This window comes from Vidua chalybeata, chromosome 20 (genome assembly GCF_026979565.1).
Source record: "Vidua chalybeata isolate OUT-0048 chromosome 20, bVidCha1 merged haplotype, whole genome shotgun sequence".
Classification (NCBI taxonomy): Eukaryota; Metazoa; Chordata; class Aves; order Passeriformes; family Viduidae; genus Vidua; species Vidua chalybeata.
The window spans coordinates 5165487-5184406 of record NC_071549.1 but is presented as its reverse complement, the minus strand read 5'-3'; the positions used below and the strand labels follow the sequence as shown (position 1 = coordinate 5184406).

At 48.4% G+C, this 18920-nt stretch overlaps 1 protein-coding gene across 4 annotated transcripts; it reads right to left on the bottom strand.

Moving 5' to 3' along the window:
* Positions 1 to 521: 521 nt before the first annotated feature.
* On the bottom strand, positions 522 to 18842 carry ORAI2 (ORAI calcium release-activated calcium modulator 2). Of its 4 annotated transcripts, none has more exons than XM_053960882.1 (4): positions 16763 to 18842; positions 14274 to 14319; positions 11190 to 11430; positions 522 to 5793 (listed from the first exon to the last, which is right to left on the bottom strand). In XM_053960882.1, the coding sequence occupies exons 3-4, from the start codon at positions 11415 to 11417 to the stop codon at positions 5248 to 5250; spliced, it is 774 nt and encodes a 257-aa protein (XP_053816857.1). In that variant the 5' UTR covers positions 11418 to 11430; positions 14274 to 14319; positions 16763 to 18842; the 3' UTR covers positions 522 to 5247. The 4 variants fall into 4 exon arrangements, with proteins under 4 accessions (XP_053816857.1, XP_053816855.1, XP_053816856.1 ...); XM_053960880.1 differs by lacking the exon at positions 16763 to 18842 and adding an exon at positions 16091 to 16260; XM_053960881.1 differs by lacking the exon at positions 16763 to 18842 and adding an exon at positions 15957 to 16062.
* Between the last annotated feature and the right edge of the window lie 78 nt (positions 18843 to 18920).

The following is an 18920-nucleotide window of genomic DNA, read 5'->3' as shown; positions in this document are numbered from 1 at the left end:
AATTTTACATTTATATTGTGCTCTCAGGCTGCTAAAACACTTTCTGTGTGCATCCCTGCTGCTCCAGTCTCTCCACAGTGAAAGCAGATGATGGATTCTGATGAATCAGATTGCCACAATAACTTACACAGTGTTAGTTCATCTTGTGCTCTGCATTTGCTGGCTGAATTTTTCTGCCTTGATTGAACTATACAGGAAGATGCTGTTCTTGCCAGAAGATTCCAGCTCTTCCTAGCTGATATCTTAAATGTGAAAATATGCAAATAATTAAATACTGAGGCAAAAAGTGAGGGCTTTTTCTTGGTGTTTTTGAATTCCAAAACGTAATCTAGTCACTACACAGGCATGTGCCAGTCTTTTGACATTTTTCACCTGTTAAACAGCCTCTTGGGCATCATCCTTAGATCAAAGTGCAATTGCACACTCATCTGTTCAGTATTACTCCTTAAAACTTTATGTACATTTTCTCCTAAAAAGCCAGAAAACAAACAAAGAAAGAAAGAAACAAACAAGCCAGAAAATCTTGTTTTGCAGTGTTACAAAACATTAACAATTTACTGTCAAGTACCATAGAAATCTGAGAAAGGTATGAAGATGGTTTCATCTTAATGAGCTCTTAAAAGTAATTTTGTCCACTAAGCTGATATTATTAACAGAAGACAAACTTTAATGGTCTTCCTGTTATAGGAGTTTCTTGTCTCCCTAAACTTCTTGTAAAACTCGTGCCAAGACCCAGACCCTCATTAAAAGGAAGTGCATCTAATTGTTACCTCCTTATGCATTGCAAAAGGAGAATGATAATATCTGACCAAACTTTTTTCAAAAAGGCAGAACTCAAGTTAACCCATAAGATGCTGGAGGACTTGAGCTGCCTTTCAAGAAATCAGTCTGAAATCACCAAGAAGCATAAAACTGAGCAAGTTTATCCAGTTCCTCTCACATAGCTGGACAATAACTGAGATACATTCGTTGTTCTACATTAAATATTGTTCATGCAGAGGTAAAACAAGAATAGGCAAAGCTAAAATACAGATTTTTTTTTTTTCTCTTAGCACTCATGGCTGTCACACCTCTGGGCAGAAAGCAACCTCCCAGCTGGACACACAGGGATTCAGGGAAATACTGTCCAAATCCACCAGTCAATTTTAATATCTGAAACTGCTTTGAAATAGCTGTAGAGGAGAGAACCTGTGAGTTAACCAGAAAATATCCCCCCTGGCCCAGCTGAATTTGCAGCTTGAGGGGGTGTTGAGGAAGCCGCCTTAGCAGTTGATGCAATGAGATTTAAAAGATAAGGAATCTACAGCAGCAGGGAAACTCCAAGGCCTTTTGTTTGTTTGAAGGCAGGAAAAGAAAAGAAAGCACATTGTGAAAGGCAGGAGGAGCACCTCCATCCCCCAGCCCAGCCCAGGTAACCTCGAGGCAACCTGGGCTTGCCCATCCCCACATCCCAGAGGCAGGGGACGGAAGGATGTGGAAGGGAAGGATGTGGAGGGATGTGGAGGGATGTGGAAGGATGTTCTCTCTGCAGCTGCACCCACCCCAGTGCTCTCCAGAAACACTTCCAGGTACGTGAGCGCTTAGGGCAGCCCTCCCTCGGCCCGGGGCTCTCGCACGGTATCGCCTTCATCCGGCACATGCTCAAATCCAACACGACTCCACCGCTCACGGTCACAAAGTCTCCCCCAGAGCCTCCTCTCCGCTGCAACAGGGAGCCAGCCCGGCCCCGGGGCGATGTTAAAAATAGGGAGATCACAGAGTGGGAATACGGCAAAGGGAGAACCCGATCCTGCTCCCTCCAGCTCGCGGTCGTGCCCCCTCTTTACTCCTGCCAAGATGGAAAGGGAGAGAGGAACTGCCTCCAAGGCTGGTGCACGGGAATGATACAAAGAATTGTTGCTCCCTTGTCCTTGAGAGTTCCTTCCCTGCTTTAGGGTGGGCATGCAGGGTCCCTGCAGCTCTGCTGTCTGCAGAGGCATTTTCCTGCTTGGCAAAAACTGACCAAAAAAAAAAATAATCTGAAGCAAGATCATGGCTGTCCCTGTGCTAAGCTCCAGTGCAAAAATTGGAGAAATAGCTCAGACAAGGCAATAGCTGGTCCAGAGAGCCACAGCCCAAGGGGACTGAGAATTAGGGCAGCAGCCCAGAGCCCAAAGCTGGCACAGAAAGCCAACACACACCAGGGGAAATCCTCAACACTCGTCCCCAGCTGAGGGTGGAACCCTTGGGAGAAGCATCTCCATGCAAGCATTGCAGGATTGCAGCCACACAAAACCTGGGACACTCCAGGAATGACAGACACCCCAGAGAGATGACAGCACAGGACAGACGTGGCCAGGCACAGCCAGACAAACCCAGACGTGACACAGAGAGCTGGCAGCCCTGTTGGGACAGCAGTGACAGTGTGGAAAGGCTGGCTTGACTGATGGGAATCCTGCTGACAGCCACGGGGGCAGCAGCAGGAGCAAGGAGGATTTTCTGATGCTGTAGCACAGAACCACCCAGCTGGACAAGTACAACATCCCTACTCCTTCCTTCATGGATGAACTCCCGTGCCTGGTGCCACAGGTAACATTTTTGCAACACAAGTCTGGACCCAACAGTGGTGAAATGTAAATAAATTGCAGGAGAGGCAGGAGCAAGAAAAGCAAGTGCTGTTGTTGGGAAGGGAGAGGAGTTACAGCATGAAGGTGGATGGGTAACCTTGAGAATCAAAGAGCAAAAATACCCCCATGAGCTTCTCGTGGAAGGGAGAACTCAGTGCCCAGAGAGACACAAGAAACAGCTGCAAGCAAAGACAGGGAAGCAAGTTATTACTCTGTTTTAGGAGCATTTGCCCTTGGAACACCATCCCAAACTGTACCTCAGACTCACCCCTGGAGTAAGGTGGTCCCACTCCAGTCACAGATGCACTGACTTGAGACTGATCTTGAATGCAATCCCACCCAAACCTGAACGAGTTATTCTACAAAATCAAAGCAGTTTCTGCTGCTCTTCTCAGTTTGCCTAAGTTTATTGCATTTGCAAAAAATTAAATTAACGATCTGGCTGTTTCCAGACAAGCTGCATTGCTTTTGCAGCACTGTATGCACAGGGGGAAGCTTTTAAAAAAGATATTGCAAAAATGGTGCAATACTTTCCTTGAGAGCCTTCTGAGCCCCTCAGCACACAGGTCCTACTATTACTGATGCTAAAGGAGAGTGCAAAGTACAGATGAGAGATTCATCCCATCTGGTCTGGCCCTGGCCTCTCAACAGAAATTCTGTTGGTAGAGGAGCTGACACGTGTAGCACTTGGCAGAAAACTCAACTCTGATTCTGTTGTATAAACCTTTTAATTTTTATTATGGTAAAAAGAGGAGGGAGAAAGGGCAGAGTCCTGGGGAGTTCGTATGAATTTCACGACCACCCCACTTCCTGGAGGAGACTCCTTGTTTTTTGCATATGCAGATGAGTACAGATTAGTCATTTAGCACACAAAGACTATTTTCTTTGCTGCACATCAGCCAATATGGTACATGCCAACTGCAGCAAGAACAGCAGATGAAAGCCACAGACACAGTGCTAAGCAACTTGTTCAGCAATGCTCACATTCCCATGTAAACAAGAGAGATGAGAGGTGGTTTCCCAAGGCCCTTGACAGAGAGGAGTATTGGGATAGTCTCACCCTGCTGCCCTGGGGTTTGTGTGTACTCTCTACACTGCCTGAAATCCCAGTGGAATAAGGGTTAAATAGAACATTATAAACATCCTTAATGATTTCAGAAACCTACAAGGCCTCAGAGACTCTGAAACTGCAGTTTTGGAGTGCAGAGGAGGAAACTAGCACAGGATCAGGGCCAAGAAAATGTGCTTATGCTTCTTGCAGCCCTGTGTGTCAGAAAACCTGACTTTCCCTTAAAAGAGCTGATGATTGCAAAACACTTTTTCCTCTCCACAAAGTTACCAAAATTAATAAAATCGGGTGGTTTTTTGTACAGAAGTTTTCACCCACGAGGATGCTATGGAATTTACAAGCTTCCCTTGCTAATCAACACAGACATGCAAGTGTCATTGTCTCAGCTGCTGAAAAAAGAAATGAGCTCAAAGGAAAGGGATAGCTCTTTAATGGCACACAGCATTCCTGCCAGATCCAGCTCACTCAGGCTCACCAGGACTGCTCCAGGTTCCACCAGAGGAGTCGTCTGCTTTGGTGGAGGGAGAAGGAAGCATTCATTTCTGACAGAAAAATGCTACAGCCAATTAAAAAAAGAAAAAAACAAAAAAACAACAAAGCCCCGTATGATGAAATAACACAGGACTGGGCTTGTTCTCTCCAGCAAACCAGGCAAAAGGCATCACAGCAATGCACAAATGAAGAAGACACTGGCAGATTTCTACAATACTTGCTGTCACTCCTTTACCTCCTTGAAACTTGCTTTGGTTAGTCCTTCAAAGTCTTGCCTCATTAAATTCCCTGTCACTGTTCTGTTTTAAGAATGTCCTTGTTAAATCTAAAACACCTGTAAGCCTTCCCTGGGCACTCCTGCCTCTTACTGGGAAAAAACACGATCTTGGCACTTACCCAACCTAAGGTGACAGATGCCACTGAAGAAAATGCGAGAGAACTTCCCAGCCTCCTGCAATTCAAAATTCTACATCCCAAGCTGTAAAAATATAGTGAAGAACAGCAAGAAAAGAACATAGAAGCTAAGGCTGTTTTCTTTCTGGTTATGTATTTACAGAATACTTGCTTTGGAACAATGGTGATCAACATTCTCAGTTTCTGTTGTGCTTTCCTGCATGTCCTTGAGTCAGCTGCAGGTACCCACATTAATCAGCTCTGCTCTAGGAACGAGCTGCCAGTTAATTGTGGCTGCACTGACAGCCAGGGAGTTCTGACATGTAAGACAGGTCCTACACACACATACACACACACAGAGGCTTTTGGGACAGCCGATGCAGTTTCACTTTTGGCAATGGAATATTGCATTTGTAAAAAATACAGATTTTTGGCTACCAGTGTTAAGGTAGATAAAGTTTTGACCTTGAACACCACGGCAGTGTCAACTTAAGTACCAAGTGTGTGGGACCAGAACCACGGCAGAGCCCCCAGCACGTGGAACAGCACAAGAACCCACAGCTAGAAATGGCAGGCAAGTAGCATTTACAGATTTAAGCCTCAAGAAAATCCATCCCTGGTGCGTCTCACCAAGCAGCAGACCAGGTATTTTGCTCTCAGCCCTGGTTGAGCTGTGTGCAGGCTCTGTCACACCACCTGCATGCCTCTGTCATGCCCATCCAGCTGCACTTTCAGTTTGTGGAGCTCCTCGATCTCGCGGTTGTGCCGCTCCGTTTTGTGCCGCACCAAGGAGCGGTAGAAGTGGATGGTGAAGACGACAAAAATCAGACCCACAGGGACCATGATGATGGTGGACACCAGTGCTGACTGCCACCCCGCGTGGCTGCTGGGCTTCTCCACGTTGGTGGTCTCGTTTTTCAGGATGGAGCCCACTGGCAGGAATTTTATCCAGCACAGGAGCACGACTTCGGCAAGGAAAAGGAGGATTCCCAGGACGGTGGAGAAGCCCCAGGCCAGCTCGATGTAGGGGTGCATGCGCTCGTGCGGGGACTCGCTGATGGAGTTCAGGTTGTGGATGTTGCTCACGGCCTCCACGTTGGGCAGGATGCAGGTGCTGATGAGGAGGGCGAAGAGGTGAACGGCCACCAGCACCGTCGTGCAGGCGCTGAAGGCGATCAGCAGCATCTGGGGGTACTTGTACTGCACCTCCAGCTGCACCTCCACCATGGCCACCTGGGGAAGGAACAAAGAGCTTGTCAACACCTGCTGGCTTTCCTCTTCTCAAGGCTTTCAGCCAGGAAAGCATCTTGATTCAGGAAGAACGACTAAGGTCAAGTACACCCTCCAGAGCTTTTTTGGAATGGCAGCCCAGATAGATCACTGCTGTCACCCACGAGGACACACACACCGCCTGTGCTGTGGCCCTTCTGAGACCGTGGTTTTCTCAAACAACACGTCTCTCCTTGCCACCACTAGCCACAGGAACTGCCCCAAACCCAGCACACAACAGAAAGAGCTCATTAGATGCCACGTGGGGCTGAGAGGCAGCTAACAGCCTGCTATAACCCACCATCACACCCTCTAGTGCCACTCCTTCCTTGCGGCTGCAGCACAGGAAGTTTCAACTTCAGGCATGCAAAGAAAAGCAAAGCCAAGCAGCTCCTCTGGCCAGTGGCCAGCCAGGTTTCACTACCCACCATGGGAAGCACACAAGCTACTTTACAACTTAAGTTAGCCCATAGTTAAAATAACTGCCTTCTACTCTCAGGACAGTTTATGCTTGTTTTTATTACAAATACGCCCAGATAAATAACTTTTAAGTTATTTATATCCTCAAATTTCTCCCTGGAGAGGTAATAACTCAGTGATACACCCAGCAGAAGTGGACAGCTACTGGCTTGTGGGTGTGCTCAGCAACTCAGGAGTCTGCTTCCCAAAACAAGAGCTATCACACAGCAGGTCTCTAAAGTTCTTTTTACTTTAATCAAATAAAGCTTAAGCAGAATAGGTGCAAGAGAGCAGGAGGCTCTTTTGAGAACAGAACTGGAGTCCTGTTAACTGGTTTAGCTTAAGAATTTTTACCATTAAGCTACCTGTGAAGCAAACCAGTACTTCTGTGTGGTGGCATCCCTGAAAGGACAGCACAAACTTTCTTCTGAGAAAAGACACAAAAGCAGTGGACAAGCTTATCAAACACTTCTCTCTAGCAGCTGGCTTGCATCTGCAGCTGCTCTTCATGATTTGCAGAGAAGTTAACTTTCTTGGCAGCAAGGAAAACCTCTGGTGATCCCAGCTGACCTGCTGCTCCAGCACAGTACAGCTTGCTGGAAAGAAGCCCCTCTAAAGAACATCATGAGAAGGCAAAGTTTCAAATCTGCACTTGATTCTGGGACACAGAAGGATTTTGCAGAACTGACTCATGATTATGTTATCCAGACTTCACATGAGACTCCCCTGAGCAGCCATTTCAGGCTCTGTATAATCACCTGCACCACTTGCTCTGGCATTACTTGTTCATAATATTACTTAGGCACTGGAAGATTAGGGATATCCTCATGTTGTCCCTGCTGGAAGCCCTGAAAAGGATTAAAGGGAATGGAAACCAGCTGGCATGACTGCTGCCTTACCTACATTTGCTCTAAAACCCATCAGATGACAGTCAAGTCTGAACACATTTACCAGCAAGCAAGATACAACATGTGTGGAAAATGGTCAATCTCTACAAGTCTGGATTTTATAGCTACATCAACTTTTTAAGGCATTAAAGATACAAAAATTACTGTGACAGTTCTTGGGCATTCCCAGCCTTCTGTTCTGATCATGAACATGACAGGATTTTACCTTTGTTTGTTTTTATCTGCTCCTGGTTGCAGTTTACAGTAGTAAACAGTACAGTAGTTCTTGCTGTATAGCAGAGAAAATCCTAACACAGGACTGGCTTCACTATCAATTGCAAGGTCAATTTAAACAGAACAGATTTCACGTTGCCTTGTGTATGTTCCCTTTGCAGTTCCCCTTATATTGATTTGAGAGGGAGGAGATCAGACATTCTCTGCTTCACTGTACAATGAATTTGTACAGCACTGTGGTTGCCAGTCACACCCCATCAGCCAGGAAAACCTGCAGGTACATTGTTCATTATGGGGTGCTGTAATACCCAGAGACACAGCTGAATGGGAATTGTACCTGCATGTCCAATTTATAGCTTTATATTAAAGCTGAAAGCCTGGCTGATGTCAACATATCAATTTCTGCTTGTTATCCTTCACATGAGCAGCACTTTTCAGCTAATTGGATGTTTCCTCCCAGACTAACCTATTCCCCAGGGCGAGCTTCAGCTGTGCAATGTGATGAATTTTTAACACCGACTGATGGCTCAGTAAGAGGTATTTCAGTGAAAAACACCACCAATCCAGATAGGGCAGCAAGGCAGAAAAACAGTTCATTTAACCCAAACAAGTACTGAAAAGGTGAGTGAGCTCTTACTGCTTTACCCAGCACAGGCTGTCATGTCATTTCCTGACCGGGATAAAAGAAAGAGGACAAGCTGACATAACCCATTTAAAAAATCATTAAATAAGCTGTCTAGCCTGTAAAACTATTAATATGTCATGTTTGATACAATTATACTCTTCCATGTAATAGCCCCCTTTATTTTAACCTCTTCCCAGAAGCAACTTTGCAAGGCTGAGCTCTCTGCCAAGCCATAGAATATTTCAGCACAGGCTTAATTTTAAGCTTGAGAATAACCCAGCTGAACTCCAGAATTACAGGATCAAGGGCTCACAACATTTTAGAATTAGACTGCAGTTAAATTACATGCAATGATGGTGGGGTTTAGACCAGTATAGCTCAGTCTGTCCACAACAAGGATGTTCTTCATTTTGAGGAATTTAGACCAAGACAGATAATATCAAGCAAAAGGATGACAAATGGCTTAACATAAACCGTGACACATTCACACAGATGGTTTGGCAGACTGTAAAAACAACCATTCCAGTAGACCTGTCAGGGTTTTTGTTTTGGTTTGTTTTTTTTTCAATCAAACACATATCCTGTAGCAATTGGATAAGTATTGAGAAGATGGATTAGCAGTAATAGGTCTTATTTCCATCAGGAGAATTATTAAGGAGGTTTCCTAAGCTCCCTCTGAATTTCCTTTATTTGCAGCCTCCTTGGGGCAGATCGAGCTGCCCTACAGCCCACCTCCAAGCAGACCTGGCACTGGAATGACCCACATCCTCCTGACCTGCCCCAGTGCTCTGCCAGAAATACCAGAGATGGTAACAAGGAAGGTTTGCATTATTCTGCAGCCTGTCCCTGTCCAGAAGGAGCTGGATCAGAGCCATGGCCCGTTGATTAAATATCCATCAGCCTGCAATAATTTCAGCCAATATGGAGCTAGCTTGCATCAACACACTGACAGGGAAGTAAATAAAGCAATAGCCAAGCCCTGGATGACATTTGTTTACCTAGTCAAATGAACTCGAGGCTTTGGGGAAACTGTTTAATAGAATCACAGAATCATTCAGACTGGAAAACACCTTTAAAATCACAGAATCCAGCCATTACACCAGCACTGCCAAGTCCAGCACCAAACCGTGTCCCTGAGTGCCACGTCTGCACATATTTATCTCTTAATAACTTCTCTTCTTTCATCAATAGCCAAAGAGGTGCTCTTATTAGAGTAAACATCCGTGTACTAAACTCCTGCGTACCTGTGGAGAAATAACCCAGGAGGAACAAACACCTCAGCTTTCCAATCAGCTGGGAAAAAGCTTGCTTATAAAGATAACTCCTTATTGCAAGAGATTTTATTTCTTAGTAATTGATTTCAGGTCTATTTCTTATGTTAGGGTGGTGAGCATAATTAACACTACTTATACCGGTGTATATTCAACTGCACTTTAAAGAGTTCAAAGAAAATGTAAAACCAGTGGTTAATTTAGTGTGTTTGCCAAGGACTTTCAGTAACTTTCTGCTGTAAGAGTTGAGAAAGCGTGGTTTGTTTTCAGAGATGAGATTCAGCCCTGCAGTGTGGGTGGCCTGCAAGCCCCCGAGTCCCAGTGGTGCCAGTGACAGCACACCCCAGCAGGGACACCTTGTGGGACCACGCTGATGGATCAGTCCCCAGCAGTACAAAATGTTCATTTAATAATCGTGTTGAAGACAACAGTCACAACAGAACTCCAGTAACCAGAGGCACACAGGGCATGCACGTGAGAGGCTTTTTAGAGTAAGAAAACTCCTGCATGAGAGAAGTCTACAGGACAGCACCCAGCTTTCTCGAAAACAGGAAGGACCTTCTGCCCCTGCAGCACACAAGTTTGGTTACAAACCAACACAGACCTTGTGGAAAGCTTTTAAGAGCATCTTTTGCACACAGCCAGTGAGTGGAGAGCAATGACAAAGCAATTGAGCACCCTGTCTCCACTCCAGCCTGCTCCCACTGAAACCCCCGCCTGCAGCTTTCCAGCTTCACTTTGGGTGACCAACTTCATCATCCCAGGCTGTTTTAATATTATGGATGATTCATGGTCTGGGGGGCTGGGGGAGGAAAAAGCAGCGGAAGAAGCTAAAATAAAACAAAAAAAAGTGATCTGGAAAGTTCCTGAGATCTGTCTTTCCCTCCCAGCTTCTGAGCTGTGGGATGAAACATCTTCACATCGTGTCCCACGCCACCCAGGCGCTGCCCTCTGCCCCTCTGCCGACAGACCTCGGGAACAGCCAGGCCTGCCCACTTCCTCAACAGGAAACCTCCCCCAAACTGGTTTCAATTCTCACTCACAGTAAGCAAAAGCTGAGGGGAGACAAAGGGGCTCACACTGACATGGTGGTGTTTTATACACAGCTCAGACAGGCCTGAGCACTGGACCACTGACTGTCTCAGCTTTTTTTATTTGCTCACCCCTGACATGGTTCTGACCTACGCAAATCACTCCCAAATAACACCCAAGTGCTGCACAGCAGAAAGCAAGCACCAGGGATTACTTCCAATAGGCAGCACTGACAAAAATACACCAGGTTTGGCTCCCTGCAGGCTGCAGAGCCCTCTGACACCGGGTCTGAGGCTCAGGGCCTCTTCTCACACCTCTGTGGTAGAACACGATCTCCCTACTCACGCTATGCAAACTTCACTTTGGCAGACTGTGACCCAACCTCCACCTTATTTTAGACACCATGACCTGAGAAAACACGCAGAGAAATTAAAATAACGTTCAGGACCGCAGCAACCACAGGGGCCTGAAAGTGCTCCACACCCAAGAGCAGCCTCCCATGAGGGCAGCCAGCACCGGACAGCCTCGGGGCCAAAGGAGCTCCTGGATTGTTTAACAATGCTGCTGGAGCCCTTAGGATCACTTGCAGGTAGGGGATTAGGATTTTTAAAGGGCTGATTTGGGAGTGTGTGGGTTGGCTGTTAGACAGCTCATGTATCCCTGCTGCAGTGAGAGAGCAGAGCCAGCCTCAAACTTTGCAGCAGCAGCCAAACAGAAGCCCCCAGGCAGATGCCTCCTGTCTCTTCAGGAAACAACTCCCTGCTTCTTCCCAGGAGGAAAACACTGATTAATAGTTGATTTGAGGCAACCCAAAAACCTTCACAATTCAAAAAGCTATCAAACACACATTACCATTGCAAATCCAGAGAGCAGAGCAGAGGTTCTGCTGGAGGCTTTCAGTTTGGCTCGGCTCAGGTACAACTTTCTCCAGGAAAGGGCTTGCACGGAGTGGTGGTTGGATGTGACCAATTCCAGGTAGCTGCGCCGGACCCAGTCCCGATAATCCATGCCCTTTGTGCCAGGCTCAGAGCAGCAGGCAGGAGTGGAAGGATCCACCGGAACGTTTAATTCAGAACTCATGATGAGAGAAATGCTGAGGGAACAAAACAGTCATGTTCAAGAGGGGGTGGTGGACAGGATGAGCATTAACTACTGGAAAAGCTGCAGTTGAACAAAGTTGCCCTTAGTCAGTGGAAAATGATGGACCAAATAACATCACACTTGGAATTCAGAACTGAGAAAGGACCATCCAGAACTGCCAAAAATGACAACGAGAACTAGGAAAGGTTACAAAGGTACAGCCAGGAACTATTCCAGCAGGAATTCAGGAAGGCTGCATACCACCTGGATTTTCATTTCAGAGCAGGCACCTCAACTTTGCCCTTTAATTCCTTCTCGCTCATAAAAAATTGTTTTACATAAACACACGTCACCCCCATCTTATCTTTGTTTTGATTTGACAGTCCATTTCCCAGTGCATCACAGGCTGGCTCCAAATGCACCTCCTTAGAGTATCAAACACCAGTTGAGGGAGTCACTTCTTACTCCTTCCTTGGAAACCATTCCTCCTGGGTTACAATGTGGGGTGTAACCAAACTGGGTATTCTATTCCCATCTACATTATTCCCGATGAACTGTAAATGGCCGTTTGCAGGAGCTGCACGGGGCACACCCGACCCCCCCAGGCTGCAAGCTGGGTGTTAGATAAGGGAAGGAGGCAAACCCTGCACGGCAGGGTGGTGTTTCATTGTCTTCGCAAATTGCTTAACTCAGCCGTGATAGCTACACCCAGCCCAGGGGATCATCCCTGCCAACGGGCCATAAAGGCTCAAGGGCACCAATGGGCAGCTGTAAGGGCCATAAAGGACTGCCCAGAATATCCCGTGACTCATAGGATCACATCATTCCATTGTGAAATTCCTGGCTCTGGGGGAGGCGCTGAACCTTCCCGCCTGAATCTGCCCGTAGGTAATCTGGGCAGTGTGGGGACATGAACACCACCACCACCGACATCCAGGGGAGGACCCGAACTTCCACAGGAGAACCAGAGCATCCACAGGACCGCTGCTTTTGAGAGGACTGCAACCACTGCTTAATCAGACTGCAACCACCACCCTGCCCAACACGGGCCAGGTTGTACTCTGACTTCGTGGGTTAAAGCCAGTTTTTCTGTATAATTCCATCTACTACAATATTTCTATTCAATCGTAACTCCGACCTGAAGTCTGTCTCAAGGTATTTGTGTGGGGGTTAATGTCTTCCCTGGTTTATTTTCAAACCAGCACAGCAGTTTTTCTCAGTTCAATCATTGCTCATCAAAGCTCAGTTTAGATGGGCACAGTTCTCCCCTAAAAATCACAGAGCTGAATGCTGTGTAGGGTTAACTAATGAACTTCCCAAGCTTTTGCAGTGGGAAGTTAAATTTCCTGAGCTGCTCACACTCCATTTATCAGCCACATCTGACCAAGAATCCTGTTCCCTTACTTCCACCAGTGGCTCTGAGCAGAGGGCAAGGAAAAGGCAATTCCAAGGGGAAAGCAAGCTGCTTCCAGGAAATTCCATCATCTTCAGATTCAAGGGATTACACTGAGAGATGCATGAAAGCAGCAAGAGAACTTGAGGTGGTGGAAGCTTACAGCACCATGTCCCCAGGCTGCTGCCAAATGGCTCTGGTGATCCCCAGACAACATCCATGGAATGCTTTGTGCAAAAATGTCTCAACTCTGACAGACACCTGAAACTAACTCGGCCTTCAAAAGAATGGAAACCACGATTCCTTGTTTGATCCCCTCACTCACTGAGCACTGCGACACCAGAGCTGCACCTTCTGGCCATGAAACACTCACCAGCTCCCAGGAGGAGGAGATGCTGCCCAGAGTCACACCTGGCGTGGCACTAATTAGTCCCAGCACCACCTCTCAAGGTCTCAAGCACCTTTCAGCCCGCCTGTGTCCCCTCAACTCCCCAGGAACCGGGGCCACGTGGGGACAGCCCTGACTGCTGGGAGACTTGGAGAAGTGGCAAACATCAAAAGGACATCAACTGCCCACAACTCTGAATGCTGTTACTAAAAGGGAAGGAAGCTGCTTCAGGCACAATAACAAAGAATAGCAAATAAAGCACTGCAGGTCCAAGATTGTCCCTCCTGAACATGGGGGGGCTTTCAGGTTCCAGTCTCCTCAGACATAACAAGGATGGCAGCACAGGATGATTCCTGGGCAGCTTTTGACAAGGCCATTATTACAGCCCCTGGAACACCCCAGGAAGGCTTCTGACCTGCTCAGGAATTTTCAAAATATTTAAAAGTAGCAAAAAAAAACAAAAAAAAAAAAAAAACAAAAAACAAACCCCAAACAAATAAACAAAAAAGAAAGGCCCACTAGAATATCCAGGCCATAATGAAAACAAGAAGAGAAACAATAACAGGGACAAACCTTCCTGCTTGATCTGTGTTTCCAGAACAGGCAGGAATCACCTATTTTACAGAATAAAAAAGCCTCCTGGGAGGATTGGAGGAAGAAACAATCAGTGAGCAGCAAAAGTATGAAGCTGTTTCCTGTGACAACATCCTGTGTGGATCCTGCAATGTATAGCATGGAGTGAATTCACTCCCTCTGTCCCCAGCTGGGACAGTGATGGCCTCTACTCTGCCATTTAATTTCATAAAATACTTAGGAACTTTCTATGTAGGAAACTTTGACCCCTGGGACAAATTCCATTAAAAAGACAAATGAATTCAGAGGTTACAGAGAGAGGGCAAGAGAACCCAATCACATCTGCTTCTTCCCTTAGAAAAATAAGCTAAAAATACCACAAGGCTGAATTTTTCTCTCTGGAGCAGCTCAAGAGATGTTCTCAAATAAGTAAACAGCTTCAGAATGAAATCCATAAACACAAATGTAACCCAAACAAGCAGTGCCAGGATGTCAAACTCACCTTGCTGGCTATGGACATGGAGGGACTGGGTGGAAGGCTCCAAGGGCTGAAACACAAGACCAAAGAAGCATTTTACATGCGCTGTTGCTGGAGCAGATTTACTCTGGAAATACTTTTCAATCTGTCATCTTCATCAGGGGAGGCTTATTCTAGAGATTTCACCTTCCTGCCTTGCAAAGTTAAAGGTTTAGAATACTTGTTCTTACAGAAATAACTATCCTACAGGATTTGACTGCACAGGGCTGTTGAGTTCTCGCTGGGGAATGAGGAATTCTCCAGGAGACCTTTTCCTCAGGCAGCCCTGGCAAAGTCCATCCCAGCTGTGTCTTCACTCACTTCCACTGCACCACCGACGCATCTGACCCCACTTCATCTCGCACTGGAAGACAGAAAGCTCTCTGTGATTGCTCCCTTATGTGGATTTTCCTAACCTGCCAAGTGCTGTCCTTTGGAAAAGTGAAAGCCTTTGCCTCCTCCCATCTCAGTGTGGGGATTTCTCCACAGCTGGGAATGAAGCCGACACCAGCGGGGCCGGAGCGGGTCCCCTCCCACCACTGCCCTGCTCAGTCACCCACAGAGCGCTGTCTCTGCAGCACTGGCAGCTCCTCTGCCTGGTGTCGGGATGCCAGCCCCCTCCTCAGTCCCAGGTTTCTGCCCCACACCCCTAGACTGATCTGTGGCTTTGTGCCAGTCTCTTTCTTTCCTGTCTAACATTGTTCAAGCCCCTGCAGGCCATGGCTAAGCCAAATCCCAAGCCCTGTTACTCCACCCGGATGAGCTCAAGCCTTTTGACATGTCTTTGCCATGGGAAACCCCTTCCTATGTTCTCTACTGGCTTGGGACTCCTCCAAGCAGCCCTCCTGGGGTGTCAGAGTACCCAGGCAGGGTGAGAACACCCCACAGCTGTGACCACCCTGGTGGCAGCAGGGGATCACCTCCCTGGGACCCCCTGGTCCCACCGCCACAGCTGGGATCCTCCTCACAGGGATCCTCCTCACAGGGATCCTCCTTCCCAGCCACCCTCAGCACACCCTGGGCAGGAGGCGATCCCACACAGCAGCCTCAGACAGGGGATCCCTCAAGCCAGGATGAGTCCCACTCCCAGCGAGGACCTTTCCCTCTAAAGACAACCTGGACAGAGGATCTTTCCTAGGCAGGACACAACCTCCTACCAGTGCATCCTGATCCAGCATCCCAAGGATCCTCCACAACTCCTCAGGCAGGATGGGACCCAACCCCTCGATCTCGTCTTCCAAAAGCACCCTGGGCCAGGGTCTTTCCTGCACCGTATGCTGGAGATGTCTCCCCTACAGCACTCCATCGAGAGCATCCCTGTCCGGATACATCCCGCGGGAGCTGGCCTGCCTTCCGCATCCCACGGCACCTCCGAAGCACCGCCGGACAGGACGGGACCCCCTCCTCTGCCCAGGACGGACCCTTCCCATTCACCCCCTCCCTCCAGGTGCAGGGCATTGCTCCCAGCTAGGCAGGATGAGACGGACATTCCGCCACCAGCATCCCGGCACGGGATTGCCTCTGGCCGGGCAGGACGAGGCGCGTCCCCCCCGCACCGCCCCGGGCAGGGGAATCCCTGTTCAGGCAGGATAAAACCAACTCCCCCCAGCACCCCGGGCAGGACGAGCCCCCTCCTCCCGGAGCCCCGCGGGCGGGAGGTGCTCCCACCTCTGCAGGACGAGCCCGCCACTCCCCAAACACGCCTGAGGAGGGGAAGCCGCCCGCTGCCCCGGAGCGCGGGCCGCGCTGGGGATGAGCCCCCTGCGGGCGGGATGCGGCCCCGGGGGCGGGCCGTGTCTCACCGCGCTGCTGTCCGGGGGCCGTGGCGGGAGCCCCGGGAGAGGGACCGGGATCGGGAGCCGGAGCGGGATCGGGAGCGGGATCGGGAGCCGGAGCGGGATCGGGATCGGGAGCCGGAGCCGCCTCCGCCGCTGCCACGGCAACGCCGGGCACCGGCCACGTGACCCGCAGGAAACGGGGGGGCAGCGCCGCCACGCCCCCGCACGTGACCGCCCGCTCATTGGCCCGCGGTCGGGCTGGCCACGCCTCCCTCAGCGGCGGGGGCGGGGCCTGGGGACGCGACCCCCGCCCTGCCGCAGCCGGCGCCCCCCGCCCCTCCCGGGAACCGGGGCCGCGCTCGCCCCCTGCGCCCACCGGGGAGGCGTTTGGGGGGGTCAGGGGGTCTCACGAAACAGGGACGGACTCAGCGGTTACAGGGAAAGGGCATCCCCCCGGCACGGAGCCGTTCCCGCAGCGCTCGGGGGTCCCGCTGTGAGCATGCATCTAGGGGGAAAAAAGCGTCTGCGGGTCCCTAAAGTCGCAGTCGGGCTGAAACCCACCCGCTGGTAAAGATGTTAGTGGGTCTGGACCTTGCGTTATCTCTAAATCTTGCCACAGAGAAGGTATTGGTGCAATGGGATGCAAATGTGCTTTTATTACAATTATTAATTATACAGCAAAAAGTCGCCACTTACATAAGTCAAAAGGCAGCGCTGCTCTGCCTCCGCCGGGCTGAACCTCCTCCGGCTGAGCACAGGCTCCCTGCGAATCCCGACTGCTATCTCCCTGCACTCCTCCGCTATTGACTCAGCAGGAAATCCTGTATAAACCCATCAAAAGGATAGGGACAGCCTTATGGGAAAGAGAGGGAGTTCCTTCCCTGGAAATGAGATAAAGAAAATGCTGAAAGGCAGCACAATGGGTCAGCTTTATAACAGGGTAATCCCATCTTCCTGAATTCCATTCTGCCTGGGGGAGGGAACAAAGGAAAACAATTCTTAAAAACCTAATAAAGAGACAGATGATACATGTTATCCTGAGTGTGCTTTTCACCTCTGAGAGCAGGAACACCCCTGCTCGGATTCAGCACTAACACTGCTGTCTCTTAGGCTCCCACATTTGCACAAACACATGTACACAGCAACTTTAGCCCTTGAGGGTTAATCTCCATCAGAGAAAGGAGAGGGACTCCTCTAGAAAAGAACTCGGAGCACGAATTTAGTGTAAGCAGGTCAAACTCCTTGGCAGTTTCAAGCCTGTAAGTTATTACTGCTTTCTTGGTGCCCTATTTGGAATAGCAATCAGTTGTAGAGTTGTTCCTGATTTTACTATGCACAGGAGCACTTCCCCTTTTCTACTCCATGGATTAGGTTTTCCCCGTTTTGAGGTCACGTAGTATTTGCATTTTATTCTAAATGAAGAAACATCCCTTGAAACCTTCCTTTGAAGTGTTTTGTATTCTCAACGAGCTCGAGCTCGTACTGCCACGAACAACCACAACAGAGTGTTTATGGGAATTCACAGCTACACCTACCAAATGCAGCTCCTACTGCTACACTCAGCCACCCCGGCGAGACAGAGCGTGAGGCAGATGCCACCTTCACCAACATGCTCTCTTTGCTGTTTATGGATTTCAAACTCAGCATTCCCAGAAAACACAGCATGAATAATTCAGCGCGGGCATCTTAGGCAGGCAGGATGAGGCCACACAACCTGAATTTGTTCAATCACCAAGACAAACTCGAGTTCACCTTCCTCATGGCTGAGGGAAGCATGTCCTCACTCAGCAGCATCTGCTCTGCTTACTGCAGAGCAGCATTTACTCAGCTCAAAGGCCTGATAAGCTCAGAGGCAGAACATCTTTATTTGTGAGACTCTCAGTTTTCTCCACCCATAAAATAACCCTCACGTTTTTGTGGCTCATCCTACAACACAGTATGCACAGGGTTTGCCTGCCCTAAGGGGGATTCATGTGAAGCAATGCTCATAACCAATCTCTCCACAGGTAAAATGGATCCTGCATCAGAATGAAATGCTGCCACAACTTGCAGCACCTGCCCCTGTGGAGATTGAGCAGAAAACAGTTCCATGCAGATCTCTAACCTGGGGGGCAGTGGGGATATGGATCTGGCAGGTCAGAAGTTATCCAGCTCTAAAGCCCTCAGATATGTACAGGGGAACTAAACACAAACATCACTTGCACTTGGTCACATCTGCTTCCCAGCCACCATGGTAATACCATGGAGAAGCCATTACATAAAGCCAGCTCAAACAAAAATGCAGGATTTCTGGCAGCAATATTCAACAAAGGCAAAATCTAAAAAGAGATTCTCCCTTTTTACTGTTTTTGCTTAAAATAATTTGGCACTAACCAAGGCTTGAGAAGAAGTAGCATCGCATTCTGGATGCAAGGCTCTGGGATGAGCATGTCTGAAAGCCAGCAGGCACTTCTAATTAAAGATACACTGAAGAGACAAAAACCAGAGTTACAAGTAAAACCACCACTGCATATGCTTTAAGCACCAATAAGTAAATATATAGAGAGATGTTATGATTCCTACCAGGGAATCCAAGGTGCAAAGCAGAGCGCTCAAGCAGAGAGAAAGGCAGGTGTCATCACAGGAAGCTGAGCACAAGCAAAATTATTCCATTCCAAGCCTTTCTGACACAGGATTCAGAGGCTTTACACACAATCTTTGGGAAAAGGTATTGTTCCAATTCAAAAGCAAAAGGAAAATGACATGCAGCTAACACCTTTTTCCATATTTTCATGTGTGCCACATCACTTGATCTCTTTGTCCCTTCCTGCAGCACTGCAGCATCTCTTTATTTTACTGAAATCCTCTTCCAAAA

Coding starts and splice junctions, on each gene's coding strand:
- ORAI2 (XM_053960882.1), bottom strand. CDS start 11,417: ATGAGTTCTGAATTAAACGTTCCGGTGGATCCTTCCACTCCTGCCTGC. Junction 5,794..11,189: donor TGCTCTCTGGATTTGCAATG/GTAATGTGTGTT, acceptor TTCCTTCCCCAG/GTGGCCATGGTGGAGGTGCA.